Genomic DNA, 17,264 nt, shown 5'->3' with positions numbered 1-17,264 from the left:
AGGGAGAGGCTGGATATGGATTAATGATGAGGGGAAGAAATAGGACTTGCTGACGGAAGGGAATTGTGGTCGGAGTTGTAACAGTCTCGCGCGAGACCTGGATTTAGTGTGGGCCTATCTCGTGCGAGATTTAAACGAGAGGGGGAAAGATCCAGTTTTTTAGGAAGAAGAAGAATGTAAGGGTGACGCGTGTTTTCGGGTTTTTCGTGTTTAAATGGACCGAGAATTCGATATTTTGGTTGGGCCAAAAAAATTTCCCAAGCCCAAATCAAGCCTAAAGCCCGATTTAAGCCTAAAAAAAATCAAATGCTTACCCACGACTCGTTCGGACTCTGAATTGAACGAATGAGATATCGAAATGATCGGCACGAAAAATGCTATCCAATTGTAAACAAAGGTTTTATTTATATACAAGGGAGATATACGTGAAAAACACTGGATGTCCAGAAGAGTCACCATCTTAAATCATACACAACTGTCATGTCGGCTCTGGAGCGAACCCAATCCTACTAGACTGTGGTTTTACCTCTATGTATTATGGGGTTAGGGGCAGGATGGTACCATCCTGGACCGTGCATGCTACGGTCTAATAAAATTGCCCTTATTACATACAGCTATCCTCAAACCGCCCCAAGGGAACTCAAAGTAACCAATTCTAGGGTTGGTCTGGTGGAATCCATTGCCCATTTGTGTTCCAAGTATGCGTCATCTGAGGTTGGACACGAATCTCATGTGCAAAACTTAATGCAAAGGGAAAAGGAAACAATATAAACATATCTACAAGTTGAGTCTTTTAACGTCAGATCCTCAAGACGAGTCAAGTCTTTTAACGTTAGATTCTCAAGACGAATCCCAACCTGTGGGAGGAACGACGCGACGACGAAGATTATCCTGCGCAGCTGGTGTCAGACAAAAGTATACCTTAAACTGGCTAGTATCGGATAGGAAGTCAAGACCTAGACAGAAGGGTGTTTGACAATGCATACACCAGCCCATCCTTCGCACACGTCGTTTATGAGCAAAAGTACTATGACCATTCCCTATTCGTGATGAGTGAGACTTACACCAAATGATTAGCTGAAGTTCATGAGGTAGAGAGTAGAAAAGGGAAGAGAAGGAAGGAGGTGAAATTTTAGGTACCCATCGTTTACCGAAAAGCACGTTTGCTCGTGTTGCAGAAGACATTTATACACAGTTCTGAAATAGAGTTTTCGTGGACTAAGGTTCCGGCGCTTGCAACCACACACTTCAAAGAACTATGGAGATCATAAGATAGAAGATGGCCCGGCTACCAAAATGGCGTACCCTCTATAGAAACAAGATTGAGTATGCCAAACGAAACATCTAATCTGTGTAGACTGGATCCTGAAGAAGAGTCTGTTCAACATCTGGTGAGCATAATTTGTGGTAATGTTTTAGGCGTTGTCCATTGACTTGAAATTCGCTGTTCTCTTGTGGATTAAGCAAAGAGATTGCCCCATAATGTTTTTCACGGTGACGACACAATGAAAGGACCGGACCATCGTGTTTTCAATTTACCGGGAAAAATGTGTAACTGGAGTTGACAAAGAAAACTTTTTGGCCAATTTTAAAATCCTTACGCAAAATGTGCTTGTCGTGCACTCTTTTCATATTAGCTTTGTAGGATTTTGAGAGATCATAAACATCACTCCGAATCTCCTCAGGCTTATTTAATTGCAGTTTTCACTTCTCGCCTGCCTCTATGATATTGTAATTGAGGCTTTTGATGGCCCAAAGGGCACGATGCTCAAGTTCAACTGGCAGATGACAAGGTTTTCCAAAAACAATGCAGTAAGGAGACATCCCTATATGTGTCTTAAATGCTGTTCGGTATGCCCACAAGGCATCCGATAAACGGAGAGACCAGTCCTTTCTTGATGGATTGACAGTTTTCTCCAGAATAGACTTTATCTCTCTATTAGAGACTTCCACTTGGCCACTCGTTTGTGGGTGATATGGAGTAGCAACCTTGTGAGTAACTCCATATTTTTCATTAAAACCCAAAATTTTATTACAAAATGTGTACCCCCATCACTAATGATAGCTTTGGGGACACCAAAACGAGAGAAAATATTTTCTTTAACAAATTTCACGACAGTCTTATGGTCATTTGAGCGACACGCGAAAGTGCCTCAATCCATTTGGACACATAGTCTACAACAACTAAAATGTATAGAAAACCTTGAGAAATAGGAAAGGTCCCATAAAATCAATGCCCCAAACATAAAAAAATTTCCACAATCAAGATAGGATTTAGGGGCATCATATTTCGTTTGGTAATTCGACCTAGGTGCTGACAACGAATGCAAGCTATGAAATGTTAGTGTGCATCGCGAAAAAGGGTAGGCCAGTAAAAACCACATTGTAATACCTTGGCCGCAGTTTTCTTTCCACTAAAATGACCTCCGCAAGATTGTTCATGGCAAAAGGATAATACGTCGGTGTGCTCCCAGTCGGGAATGGAGCGACGAATGAGTTGGTCGGAACAATACTTAAAGAGGTAGGGGTCATCCCAAAAATAATATTTTACAGTGGATAAGAACTTTTTATGATCTGGACGTGGCCAAGAGGAAGGAACTTCCTCAGTAACTAGATAGTTAACGATATCTGCGTACCATGGAGATGAGAAAATAGAGTACAAATATTCGTCTGGGAAGGAATCACAGATGGCTTCAGAATCACTATCAATGTCACCAACTAGCCTTGATAAATGGTCGGCCACGACATTTTCGGTTCCTTTCTTGTCTTTGATTTCCAGAGTGAATTCTTGCAAAGAGATCCGTGAGAACAATCGTTGTTTTGTGTCCTTTTTCGCGAGTAAATACCGAAGTGCGGCATGGTCAGTATATACAATAGTGGATGTTCCAACTAGGTAAGGGCGAAACTTATCCAAGGCATAGACAACAGCTAGGAACTCTTTCTCAGTTGTTGTGTAATTACGTTGGGCATCATTAAGAGTTTTACTAGTGTAGTAAATGACAACGGGTTTGTCATTACGTCGTTGGCCTAGTACAGCGCCAATAGCAAAGTTGCTAACGTCACACATTAGTTCGAATGGTTGAGACCAATCAAAGGGTTGAATGATAGGAGCGGTAGTCAGAGCGGTTTTTAGAGTATCAAAAGCTTTTTTGCAATTAAAATTGAAGTCGAATACTGCATCCTTAAGCAGGAGATTGGTTAAAGGTCGAGCAACTTTAGAAAAGTCCTAAATGAATCTCCTGTAAAACCCAGCGTGGCCTAAAAAGGCACGGATATCACTTAATCATGACGGGAAAGGTAGCGAAGCAATTTTAACAATTTTAGCTTTATCAACCTCTATGCCGCCTCTTCAAAACAATATGACCTAGAACAAGTCTTTTGGTAACCATGAAATGACACTTCTCCCAATTGAGTACCAGATTTTTCTCTTCGCAACGCATTAATACTTTAGAAAGGTTGGATAGGCAGTCGTCAAAGGAATTTCCGTAGATGGAAAAATCGTCCATGAAGACTTCCATATAACATTCCACCATATCACTGAAAATGTGAAACATGCAGCGTTGAAAGGTGCCTGGGGCATTACAAAGACCAAAAGGCATTCGTCTATATGCAAAGGTTCCAAAGGGACATGTGAATGTTGTCTTTTCTTGATCGGCGGGATTGATGACAATTTGGAAGTATCCGGAATAGCCATCAAGAAAACAGTAGTAAGCATGACTAGCTAAACGTTTTAGCATCTGGTTAATGAATGGGAGAGGGAAGTGATCTTTACGTGTTCTTGCATTAAGTTTGCGATAGTCAATGCAAATTCTCCATTTTAATGGAATACGAGTGGAGATGCACTCACCATTTTCATTTTGTACCACTTGAATGCCGGACTTTTTAGGAACAACGTGGACAGGACTAACCCAATCACTATCAGAGATAGGGTATATGATGCCCGCATCAAGTAAACATAAAACTTCCTCTCTCACCACTTCCTTCATGGCGGGATTAAGGCGGCGTTGTGGTTCTCACAATGTCTTTGTGCCGTCATCGAGTTGTATGCGATGTGTGCATATGCTAGGGGTCTATTCCCTTGATATCATCTAAGGATCATCCGATAGCGGAGCGGTGTTCACGAATGACATGAATCAAACGTGCCTCTTGGTCGGTAGTCAAGTGAGCAGAAATTATTATAGGGTGACTACCATCGAGATCGAGATGCACGTACTTCAAATTAGAGGGTAGAGGTTTTAAATCCAGAGTTGGAGGATTGGGGGATCAAGGATTCGTGAGGGATCATCTCTTCAATGGAAAAGAGTGAATCCGGTTTTTCTGAATCAGTTTGCAATGGAGCAGTAGGATCAAATAGTGGTACCGACTCTAATAATGTGTGGACATCCTTTATGTACGAGTCATCATCAAACTCAGGATTATCAAAAGAAAGAAATTGGTGTATCTCGTCTGGGGGAAAAGAGTTTGTGAAATAATCATGTTCCGTGATTATCAACCAAACTAATCTAAGCCCTCCATTCTGAGGATCGGAAATTGTTTCATTAATTTGAATACGTTGAGTTCGAATGAAAAGGTTCCAAAAAAGACAATGTCATTGAACCGCCCCGACAATTGATGAGAGCGTTAGCGATTGCAAAGAAAAGGACGCCCCGGGATGATAGGAATGGAGTCACAGTGCCACTTCAAGATCTAAAATTACAAAATCAACGGGCAAGAAAAATCTTGGACCTTGACTATGACGTTCTCTACTATGCCCTTTGGGTACTTGATGGAGCGATCCGCGAGTTCGCAGAGTCATATTGGTAGGTTTTAATTCATGAAGACCTAACCGCTTAAATAAGTAGGGAAGTAGGTTAACACGGCACCTAGGTCTAAAAGTCGCGTAGCGGTATATATTTGTCGCCCAACGTGCATGGTACGGTTGGTCGATTCGGGTCCTTGTACTTTACCACACCATTGGTAGTGGTAATCGAGGAAACCGCCGCTGAGGAACGCTTTGTCGAGGAACATTCATGACGTCGTTTGGTGGTGCACATGTCCTTCAAAAACTTGGCATGCTTGGGTAAATGCTTAAGCGCATATAGGAAAGGTAAGTTTATGGTCAAATTTTTGAAGGTTTCACGGATCTCATCGAAATGTTCGTCACGTTTGTTCTTTACCAAACGAGCAGGGAATGGAGCTTTTGGGCAGAATCGCGCATAAGGTTCAGTGGTGTCTTTCCCTAGGGACGTGGGTGTAGAATTGGAAGGTACAACTTTGTCCGTTACAGGTTGCGAAGTAGGAGTTCGAAGGACGTCAGCCGTGGTTTCCGTCAATTCCTCGTCTAGCATACGCATTTTATTGTTGATGGTTCAGCCAGAACGAAGAGTGGTAATGGCATTTACCTCACCCTGGCTTGGATTACTAGATCCTGGTGCATTGTTGAGTTCAAAGGCAGTGTTTGTAGGCTTAGGGTTTGAACCGCTTGGCCGGGAACCGCCTTTGACTTTTATCCCGAGCTAACAATTTGAAGAGACCGTTGGATAGAAGCTAGGATTTGATTCTGTTGATTCATGTATGTTAGAAAAGTTTCAGCTATTTTATCGGCTGTGGATTGTACCAGCGGAACAGCAGGAACTAGTTCACGGTTATTATTTACGGGTTGATTTTGGTAGCCATATCCTTGATTAGCGGGAACAAGGTTGTGGTTGTTTTGGTACCCTATATTTGCATTGTTGGGAAAATTACTTTGCCCTTGCTGGAATTGTAGAGGATTTCCTTGATGATAGGAATTGTAGTTCGCGGGTGGTCGTACAGGAATGTTGTTGACACCCGGAGGAGCTTGTTGTTGGGCAGGGGGTGCCCAACCTAAATTCGGATGTTGTCGCCAAGGTGCATTAGGGATGTTGAAAGCACAAGCCTCTTCAGAAGGTTAGGGAGGGGACTCGTATACTAAAGGACAATAAGAATCGGCGTGCTCCGGACTTAAGCAAAGAGGACATGGGGAAGCGTTGGCAGCCATGACTTGTTTGGGTTTTTGATCATTTACTTGTACCGAAAGAGCATCGACCTTTTTGTTTAGGGACTCGATCAAAGTTTTTAATTCTGGATCGGGTTTGACCTCGAACATAGACGTAACTTTGGTAGGAGTGTCTTTAGAAGATCTAGAAGAATCAGTGTTTCCCCAATGGGTGCTTCGTGAAGCCTGTTTCTCAAGAAACGTGTATGCTTCAGTAGCGCCCTTGTTCATGAAACAACCGCCGTTCATGATATCTAAGGTTTCCTTTTGATGGTCAGAGAGACCATTAAAGAATGAACGGACTAATATAGCGGTGTTGAGTTGATGATGGGGACATTCGAGAAGCAGATCAGTAAATCTGCTCCATGCTTCCGAAAAGGATTCTTGGGGGTGCTGGCGAAAGAATTGAATCTTTTGAAGCATTTATGTAGTTTTCTTATGAGTATAGAACTTTATCATGAATGCTTGTACGAGTTTGGCCCATGTGTCAATGGATTGCGGCGCTTCGCCTATGAGCCAAACTGAAGCTTTATCAGCTAAGGTGAAGGGAAACAACCTAAGCAAGACTTGTTCATTGATAACAGTCGGATGGCGGAAAGTGGTGACTACTTGTTGCATCCAACGAAGGTGATTGTACGGTTTTTCATGGTCTAGACCATGGTAAACAGGTAACAAACCGAAAATGTTTGGCGGAATTCAAAAATCACCTACAATAGCATCGAGTTTAATGCAAGAAGCAGGTCTTTCTTGTAAGGCAGTATAGAAATCCGAAAAGGGTTTCTCGACTGTGAGATTTTCCTGGGCCATAATTACGGGAGATGACGGCAACGGAGACGTTTGACGATTACGGAGGAGGAACTATGTCTAGGAGATAGCATAAGCAGTTGTTTATTATATTTCCAACACTGATATGTAAGTTCTAATTCCTTATGTTTACCATATCGTAGTCTCATACAAATATAAATTTTAATTTAAGGTTTATAAGGAACGAGTTATGACTGGAGGTTTTAGAATTAAGGAAAGAGGTAGGTGAAACACGTCTTCCTAAGCTGTTGCTAACTTGAGCAGGTAAGCTAGGATAACGTGTGAATATTCCAGCAGCCAGGTCACCTGAGAGAATTGAGGGAGGTTGTTCATGCTAACACGTTCCTTAATTAGGCAACCTCAATTTTTTTCAAGTTTCCTAGGCACTGATGGAATAGGATGATGATTTATGATGGTGTATTATGCGGGGTGTTATTAAGATGATTTAGATGAAATTTTTAATTACTATGATTTTTTTATTTTTTTATTTATTTTTTTATTTTTTTATTTATTTTTATTTATTTATTTATTTATTTTTTAGTTTACGTAATTAATGTATTATGGAGACGTCATTACGAAATATGCAATTAAAAACGATAGATGCCAAAATAGAAACTAACTAACATATACTAGTTTACCCAGAAAGTCTATACATGCAAATCTATATTACTTATACGTGCGACTATATATAAGTTATATGTGAGCTAGGAGAATGTCGAGAATGAACTCATACAAATGAATATTGTGTACGTGAATTGATGTAACATACACATACAAAAATATTCTAAGCAGGTGGTTTGAAACTACACATACATCCAAATATATTCGAATCATATTGATCGTGTTAACGTGAATATGTAATGACGAACCACATTTATATGCAACGAGTTCTTATGCCACACACAAACATGCAAGGTAAAACAGGTTATAGTAACAGCCAAATAATATCCTCGACAAAGTTTGAGGAGTTTAAGGATTTGAAACCTGGTGTCCCGCGATTCCTCGCATTAACGCATCGAACTAACTCCCGAGATTGTGAACTTACTTGCTAAACTGAACAAGAGAGTCCAAAAGAGTACTGAAAAGGAAAGTGGCATGTACCTGAAAACTGGAGTGTTGATACTCCAGGTTAGTCTCTCGCGCTACTAATTTAGTCTCGTCCGAGACTCTTTTGTCAGTTCAGTACTTCAAGTTCCTACGGAATACTTAAACTGTGCTAATAAAAATAAACAAAATTTGGTTCACAGATATTTGTTAGTAGAAAAAGTTAAGGCAAACAGTTACGTAACACGTTAGTATCGTAAAAGAAATGGAAATTTAAAAAAATGAAGAGGTAGGGGATGGGTTTTATGTGATGTGTTCCAGTTATTACATTAAGTCCAGAGTCCTTCAGCGTGCAGTGGCGCCATTTGATTAACACGCATTTATTCGAATGTTTATTGGTTTTCTTGATTAATTAAGTCCGAGGTCCACAGTCCAAAGTCCGAAGTCCAAAGACCCAAGTCCAAAGTCCAAAGTCTAACGTCCGTATAGTCGTACGTTTTAGTCAAGTTACCTTACTCACGTGGGTTTGGTAGGATAGGTCGAGTAAGGGATCGTCCAAACCTTGGGGCTCGGAAAAGGTTCACAACTGAAATGACAACTCTTGGTGAGTAGGATTTTAGGTTTTTTAGTTGGTTTTAATTAAATTAATGGTAATGCAAATAATGTAAATTACTACGGCGATTATATGTAAGTAAACAAAAATAGAGAAACAGGGAGAGAGTTAATCATACTCATGCAAGAATCATTTTTTAACAGTTTATATTACCACATCACTACATCTCTAATTCGTCTCGTGTTCGGAGACGACGCCGAGTATTGATCCCTAGCGATGCCCACATCTCTCGAGCCGCGATCACACTAGCATAAGGAGTTGAACTAATATTTCGTCTCGGAATATCATTTCCTCGGCTTGATTCCACATCACATTTCTTTGGACAAATTGGAGAGTCGACACCGACAAGTCGAGTCGCGACGCGACATTTTGGTCGCTACCGAGACTGATACTCGAGCATCAACACTCCAAATTTGTACAGTCTTAGTCATTTTGGGACCGAATGTCTAATATATGCCTAATTCCTAAGTAGCAATTCTAGAATATTAACGAGTCAATCCGGATTCTCACATAAGCAGCATAACCCTCCTCCTGAGGGGGGGGGGGATTAGCTCATGGTCATTGAAGGAATAATAAAACTTGCTGTAGACATTAAGTAAATAAATGCAGGACAGGAATTAAACTAGAAAAAGAAATGACTGTTATTAAGGGTAAAAATGACTTTACGATTTAAGCTTGTTGGAATGAAAATGACGGAATGTAAGTGCTGAATTAAAACTAACTACTGCTAAGCGGAAGCTAGAGCATAAAATGCTGAAGGAAAAATAATGAAGTCTACCCCCACTACAACAAATTGGTTCTTTAGCGACAAAAGTTCTAGCGATGCTGGAAAAACGTAGGTAATGATTCTATTTGGCGACGTTTACAAGCGTCACAAGTAAACTTTTGTCACGGTGTTTAAAACCAATATTTGTAAACGTTTTTAATGTCGCTAAAAGTCATAATCCAAATTCTGTAAAATAATAAAATTGAGAGTTAGTTTTCGGCGACGTAATGAGCATTGGCAAAATCTTCTGACATAAGGCGACATTTAAAAACGTCGTCATTGGTGTGGTTTTTACACAACATCGCGAATCTTATGGCTTTTGGGACCAAAATTTCATCAAAAAAAAAATTTAGATCTTGCCTTTGGGTTTTGTATCTCGCCCTCCTTACGTTTTTGGCAAGATAACGAAATAATTTGAATAAAAAAAGAAAATGGAAAAATAGTATATCCGGCCACATAAAAACATCAAAAAGAAAATAAAGAAAAAAACCTAAAAGCTAAGGAAACAAACCACCACTGTCTCTCCTCTCTCACCGTCGTCTCTCCAAGAAAGGAAACAACACCATCACTCCAATGAAGTCTCTCAAAGCAACTGGAAAGCACGTCTCTTTCTCTCCTCTCTCACCTCGTTATTCTCTCCTTCTAGCTAGTCTCGCTCACTTGTGAGTTTTCCCCACCCTTAAATCTAGAATATTTTAGATTTATAATTTCTAATAGTTTTGGTTTTAATTAATAGTTTTGTTTTTGATTAATTGGTTAGGGTTATATTTAATTGAATTCGGTTTCGATTGTTTGTTGAGATTTCTCTATGGTTAAGTTTATGTTTGATATACTCTACCTTTATCTTTGAATTTGGGTTTATTCGCCCAATCCAAGAATTCTAGTAGCTTATTTACCTTTTTTATTCTTTCAGCTAATTTGTGGTGCTAAAGTTTGGTTTGGGTGTGTCTTTGCAGTTTATCTTGTTATTAAGTTTTTTTTTTTTTTTTTTTTTTTTTTCTTCCTCGAATAGAATTTGGTTTCTATTTGGTTAGTCTCATCCTGTTTTAGTTTGTTTCAGGTATATATATAGTTGTGACGTTGTAAGGTGAGAATATATTTTACTTTCCATTCATCTTACTCGTTTGCTATCTAGTTAATAATGTCGGCTAATTCTTAAACTTTGTCTCCAGGTATGGAAGCCAAGTTTCTGCTGAAGAGCTTAGTTCACTTTATGGAGCTTCTCGAGCTAATGGGGTTGGTCTGAGGTATAGACATTTTCAATCAGCGATTTTGGACTTGAACGGAGTTCTTAATTTTAACTTCTGCTAGATTAGTATAATTTGGGACAGATTCTGGTTGTTTATTAAGACTACTTTCATCTTTATATCTAGTGTGGCAGTGACATTTTTGCTTAGGCCTTGTAATTTGCTTATCACTTGCACACTAAGGGCGTCACCTCGCCCTCTTGGCTACAAATTGCAAGGTATATGATTGATCACCTTAATTATCATAACAAAGTCTATTGCCAACATGTAACATTGGTGGGAAATTTTCAGGTTGTCGATCTAAGGCTCACACAATCGGTATTATGTTGCTTGCTGGTGTGGCTTAGGAAGTATATAGAGACTACGACTATAATGTTGTTGCTCAATGCTGAGGAGATGAGTGTGTTTAGGGTACAGTGTGTTTAAGAGCATACCCCTTAACCTTTAAGAGCAATGTTGAAATATCTATTATGCTCTTAATATGATGATTCCCTAACCTTTAAGAGCAATGTTATCCACAGTAAGGCCATTGTTATGCTCTTTTTGTTATTGATGCTTATAAGACGTTGGTCCTCTTCCCCTTAGGTCGTTAATCTTATTTTATATCTAGAACTTTGGCCAAATTCATGCAGTTTGGTTTCATTTTTCTGTCATAGTTGTCTATATTTACATGCAGTGAGTTGTATTGCATATTTTAATGTAGCTTAACCGTGGAGTAGCTGGCAACTGTTATTCTCTCACTCCTACATAAGTTGTCTGATTTAGGATTGGAACTAACTGAATTTATCGGTTCAGTCTGATTTGTAGATATGTAGAATTTATTGGTTTAGTCAAATCTATGAAGTATTTGGAGTTTCTACCGTGGCGATTGTTCCGAATGTTTCTTATCATTAAATTGCAGGTCACCGTTATTGATCCCGCCGATGTGGATGGCTTGCAATATGCACCGGATCAGAATAATGCAAGTGGTCGGGCTTGTGTCCTAGAATGTATGTTCTCTATGTGTCCGTGTAAAGTATCATTCTTATCCCGGTGGCAATATTTTATCTCGGGTATCTCTTTTCTTCATGAATCTCCAACCAACCCTTACCTCCGGTGTGTTGATATTGAGTTGGTGTCAAAGCTTTGCCACAAGAAAGGAGCCGAGGTCTCAGATTGATGGAACCTTTGCTACACCGCGGAACCAGAGGCTCTCTCTTGGAGCAGATATTGTTCTTAACTCGCAACTAAGTACATTGGAGGACATAACGATGTGAGTGCTTTAGCCTTCTGGACGAAAGTACTTCGCCAAAAAGTTATTGTTGTGGATTTGTAGAACCTTAGAATAGATTATTAAACAAATTCAATCGCTCATTTTTTAGGTTATTGGAGGTTGTATTAGTGGATCTATGGAAGTGATTGCTAAAATCTGTAAATTGCATCATGTTTTGGGTGGTGTTGTGAACCCGTAAGCTATTTCATATTCGGAAACACACTTGGTGATGTTCATACACCGTGAAGTTATATAATTAGTTTTGACTAATCTGCTAGTTAAAAAGCACAGATATTAAGTTATGTTTTTGCCTCCAGATTCTAGAGTATATAATTGGTGTGATTCCTAATAGATGATTTTTTAGAGTAGTCTTTAATGGCTTATGTTTCCCAGTCATTGTTACTTTTTATGCTTGCATGGATTGCTACTCACATCTCATGGGGCAAGCACTTGATGCATGTTCACCTTTTGTATCAGAATGCTGCCTACCTGTTCATCTGAGGCATCAAGACAATGAAGACATTGCATCTTCGTGTAAAGCAGCAAAATTCAACAACATTGGAGATGGTCAAGGTTTTAAAGGCACATCCCAAGGTACTTGATGTTTTGTATATCGTACGGTTCTGTTTTGTACTTCGTTAGTTAAGCCTGAGTTGTACTACTACACTGAAACTTTATGTACACTATGGGCACATTGCTTCTATTGCTATATGAAAATTATAGGTTAGCAAAGTGACAGACTGGGTTTTAAATTTTCTTTCTGTTTTTGTCAAGTGAGATGGTAAATAATAATTAGCTTGACAGATGCATTCTCTCTGCCTCGTTTAATGGCATTCATGTGTGGTGTGTTTGTGTTTAAGTGCATGCTGAAGCTTTAAAGAAGTTCTTAAAATGTTACCGATTAAAAAAAAAATCTAAAATGCTTGGCTTTAAGGTCCTTGAATTGTCCCCCCGTTTTAGCTAATTAGTAAGTAGTGTTGGTACTGTCTCAAGTTTGGAAAATGTTCTAAATGGTTAAGCACTAGTAGTTTGTTTTTGTAAGCTAACTAAATCGTAGTTTTGTGAGATATTTATATTTAGTTGTTTTCTTTTTAAGAGAGAATGGTGGAACTCCAAAATCAACCTATACCGGGAAGTGTAATTTTCTACTATATTGCATTTTGTTTTATTTCACATGACTTGTCCTTGATCTGCATGTTATAGCGTTGAACTACTTGTAACCTTTGCTTTTGCCTGTAAGACTGCTACCGGTCAATGAGCACTTAACTGACACTATTCCAGTGAGTATATGGGCAAAACAAAAAAAAAAAAAAAAATAATGTAATCCTTAATCCTTCATCTTTTTTTATTTTGCCGATTGGATATCAACATTGGCAAATGGGTGTAAGTGTATTTATATGTCTCTTGGTAGTGGTGCTGCATCATGTCTGGTGGCCTACCTTAGTTGAATTCTTGCTTTCTTAGTTGTGTTCACTGGATTTTTATTTTGACGTAACGAAACTATTATATATTTGGTTTCACATTTTTTTTTGGGTGATCTAATGGATGACATCTTAATGTGCAGATAATTTTACGACAAAAGAGAAGTGGTATTATTTTTTATGAAGAAATTGTGATAAGGAATTGCAAGAGGCTTCCGATGAATCTAAATGCTATTGGTCAATTTTTTAATTTTTTATAAAAATGGTTTCATTCGCACCTTACTTGAGGGATGTTTAGAATTGTGTTTGTTTAAGTTAATACTTTTATTAAGATGACTATAGAAAAAAAAAATTATGAAAGGGGATGATGTAACTCTCTTTTGTTTTTAATTGAGTGAATTGATTCATTTTTATTTATTAAAATTTTGTTGTGTATTACATATTATTAAATAATTGATGTTCTAGTTGTTTTATTTTAGGTTTATTTGCTGAATGGTAATTGGATGGGAGGGGGGACAGGTGAAAATTGTACAAATGGTGCAAAATTAACGATAATATTAGTAATAAAAATAGTCTCATATCTATTGCCTCTAGCGATGATTAGAATGTTGTTTAAAACACTCAAAATTCCAATATTTTAGAGCTTTGACGACAATAACAATGTCGCTAAAAACACTAAAAATTCAAATATTTTAGACCTTTGATGACGATAACAATGTCGCTAAAAATACTAAAAATTCAAATATCTTAGATCTTTGACGACGATAAAAACGTTGCTAAGAATACCAATTTTTCAAATTTTTTGGACTTGTAGCGATGATCAAAACGTCGCCAATAATACTAAAATTTTCAAATTTTTTGGGCATTTACCGACGATAGAAACGTTGCTAAGTAAGGCTTCATTATTGATGATTTGGCAAACGTCGCAAAACATTCACCTTTTGCGACGTTATTGTATTGAGAATGCAAAAATAAATTAGCGAGGAAATTCGGACAATGGCGACAGTTACCATCGTCGCTGAAGATGCCATGTTTAGCGACATTACAAAAGCGCGACTCTTTATAATTGCCGACTATATCATTGGCTACGATGTGGAAACACTCCAAAAATCGTCGCTAAATATCATAGGCGACGTTTTATCAATATTTAGCGACGTTTATTTTTGTCGCTAAAGACCCTCTTTCTTGTAGTGCCCCTCATATATATAGGCGGAAGACCCTTCACGTGAAATCCCAACATTTAATCAGGTTTGTATGTTAGCTAATTGAAACGTTCAAAACTTTGAGAATCAAAGTTTTGTTTTACCTGTTTTAAATTTTGTCATTTAGCTTTATAAGGTTTTGTCTTTATATGTTTTAGTTTCATCTTTTAGCCCAATTCAATTCAAACATTGAATTGATACGTGTCTTTCTCATTGCAAGGTGGCACAAATTTGTGACCATTACTTGCCACCTGCCTATGCTGACTCATCATGCCTTTTGGGCTCGCAGAGTGGGTCCACTTAGTGTGTCCAGTGGCGGCGCCGATTTTGGCGTTTTTGCAACTTTCTGTCTTTGCGTAGAGTTTGTCGCCCTGGCAGTTCACTAGCCAACGTCGGCACCCCGATTTATCATATTTGAGCTTCAGAAGTTTGCTGCTTCTTTATATGTGGACCCGTTCTGCACTGGTTTTGTTCTTTTGGAAACTTTGGCTCTAGTCAGGCTCTGTTGGGCTTCACTGGGGTTGAGTGGAAAACTTCAAATATTCCAGTTTTCCCGTACTTTGATGCATGTTTTATCATTATATTCATTTTAAATGTGGAAACCTACAAAAGTACGAAAATATAATTATTACATGATTATTAAACACATAATCGACCAAAATGCTATGTCTCTCGGGGTTTAATATTTCAGTTTTGGGTGCTTATCAACTACCAAGGGCTATGTTGTAACACCCTTGGTCCATTAGACGAAATACCCCTCCCCCATAATACTCCTGGAAATATGTATAGTCATAGAGGTATGCATTATCGGTCATATATCCCCATGTGTGAATATGATCAGGTATTGGTATTCCCTAAACTAATGCTACCACATACTTATTGAATTCTAGTGGTGTGTCATCAGCTGTGACGGAGAATTCTTGTTCTCCATCCTGGTTACAATAGAACTTAACATTATTGTAAAAAAATTCAGTATGCTTAGGTGAATACGAGTCGTCTTTACTTACCGAGGAAGATGCCTCCATCCGAATCGCATGATCCTTTCGCGGAACCAATGTCCATAAGTCTCGGCTCCCAACAAGTGTTCGAAAAGACTGCCCGGTATTACTATAGGAGAAGTCATCACAAAACTACTCTCTAGAACAGCTACAACGATCTCGAACAACCCACAAAAATTGGAATTTTTTTGGCCACGGGTTCGGGCGCGTGGGCGCTTCAACCTATGCACAGGTAGGCGGGGTCCCCGCGCCTTGGTGATTTTCGAAGTTCCGTGCACTTGGGCGCAGGTGGCGCTCACTTTTGCTCTGTGATGGGCGCGGGATGAAAAACCGGCTCAGCTCTAGGCTTGGTAGTTTTGGGTAGAGGCGAAACCGATGAAATTCGGATGGCAGCCCTGGGGCAGGTAAGCGCTCCATCGTATGCTGGCACGCCCGATTTCTTTGAAGTTGCTAAAATGGTGAAGAAAAATGGGAAACGTGGGAGTGAAAGGTGAGAGATGGAAGTGAGGCGTAGTGTGGGTTGTGAGTGTAGAATGAATGAATTTTTTATAGGTTTTCAGTTGCTAAAATGTATCGGGAAGTTGCCAAAAAATTTTAAGGCAATTGCCGAAAACAAAAAAATTTCTAAAACCGAAAACGGAAACAACTCATATTCTTGATTCTAAAACAACCTTAATATCTTTTAGGTTGAATTTAGGATAGAAACTGCCTAACTTATCGAGATTTCATCCTACCACAATATCTATTCATAGCCATGCCCATATCGGCAATATTCTCAACCCTAACACAAATTCTAAACTGGAGGTGATAGGGTTATATACTAAAAGCATTACTTTTGTATTAACTCTAATTCTTTATATTTTTAATGAGAATCATATGGGCAAATGTTATGCATATTATATATGTTATTAGTTATATACATGTGTCTAATACTTTATGTTGTAGATGATATGGTGTGAACACAGAAGATCATATCATCAGTACCTTATAAAGTATAAGCAATCGTTCACAACCTAGATGGATTTTGACAAACTATTAGTACGGTTGTAGTATAATCTGGTATTAGTCTATCTTGACTATAAGATTACACTAGTACACTTTGTGTGTATTGAACAGGACCAAGTGAGGTTGTTTCTCTTTATACTGACTATATAAGAGAACAAACGCCTTTGTTATTATGGATGCTTGTTCTCCTAATCCGGATATAATAACAGGCACTTACATGCATTGTACATTGCTTTAAATCATCAATGAGTGAAATTCATTTGTGAATCAACAAACTCGATGGATTGGGTAATGACATTGTATGTAAGGTGTGCTATTGATTATAGAAGAAATCCATGTCCCGCAAGAAGTCGGGTTGATGATGTCCCCTTGAGGAGCTCAAAAAGATTGTCATGTAAACCCTACAGGTGGATTTATTTCGACATGACAATGAGGTTGAGTGGTACTACTCAAGGACATAAGAAGTTGATTAATGTAGTTGTCAGTAACTTGACTTAATCAACGGACATTCGATATCTTAAACACGGGGAGATCAACGAGCATATAATATGGAGCCCATAAACGCTGACACGTAATTTGGGATTAGGGTGGTAGTGCAACAATGACTTTTAGTGGAATAAGCCATTTGTTGACGGACTTGGGCCGTGTGTTTTGGGCGAACATGGGAAGCCCAAGAACGTTAGGAGGCCCAACCCTAATTTCTCCTCATGGTCCCTGTTGTAGCCTATAAATAGAATACTCTCTCTCTAGCCGAAATTAACTATTCACTGGATTAGAAAAAGAGGCAAGGAAAGATAGATCCAAAATTGGATCTAGCTTTGGGAGAAAGAAGAGGATTGGTAGATCGTTGCCCACACAACGTCCAATCTGTTCTAAAGGAATACAACAGAAGATAAAGGGGTTGATTGTTGATTCGG

The 17,264-nt window shown here is 38.8% G+C and overlaps 1 protein-coding gene across 1 annotated transcript; it reads left to right on the top strand.

Moving 5' to 3' along the window:
* The first annotated feature begins 9,706 nt into the window (after positions 1-9,706).
* Positions 9,707-11,163, top strand: LOC147504812 (glutamyl-tRNA(Gln) amidotransferase subunit A, chloroplastic/mitochondrial-like). Its single transcript, XM_086604091.1, has 4 exons — positions 9,707-9,884; positions 10,283-10,309; positions 10,395-10,469; positions 10,596-11,163. Exons 1-4 carry the CDS (start codon positions 9,796-9,798, stop codon positions 10,693-10,695), a joined length of 291 nt encoding a protein of 96 aa, XP_086460217.1. The 5' UTR covers positions 9,707-9,795; the 3' UTR covers positions 10,696-11,163.
* The last annotated feature ends 6,101 nt before the right edge of the window (positions 11,164-17,264 follow it).

Source organism: Coptis chinensis, chromosome 4, assembly GCF_015680905.1.
Source record: "Coptis chinensis isolate HL-2020 chromosome 4, ASM1568090v1, whole genome shotgun sequence".
In the NCBI taxonomy this organism is placed as follows: Eukaryota; Viridiplantae; Streptophyta; class Magnoliopsida; order Ranunculales; family Ranunculaceae; genus Coptis; species Coptis chinensis.
Note: the sequence above shows the minus strand (reverse complement) of the source record. Positions and strands in the feature narration are given on the sequence as shown.

Bases quoted from the DNA above. Each gene is read 5' to 3' on its own strand.
- LOC147504812 (XM_086604091.1), top strand. From the start codon at position 9,796: ATGAAGTCTCTCAAAGCAACTGGAAAGCACGTCTCTTTCTCTCCTCTC. The intron at 9,885-10,282 runs GTGAGTTTTCCC...AGTTTGTTTCAG, and splicing joins CTAGCTAGTCTCGCTCACTT to GTATATATATAGTTGTGACG. The intron at 10,310-10,394 runs GTGAGAATATAT...CTTTGTCTCCAG, and splicing joins TATAGTTGTGACGTTGTAAG to GTATGGAAGCCAAGTTTCTG.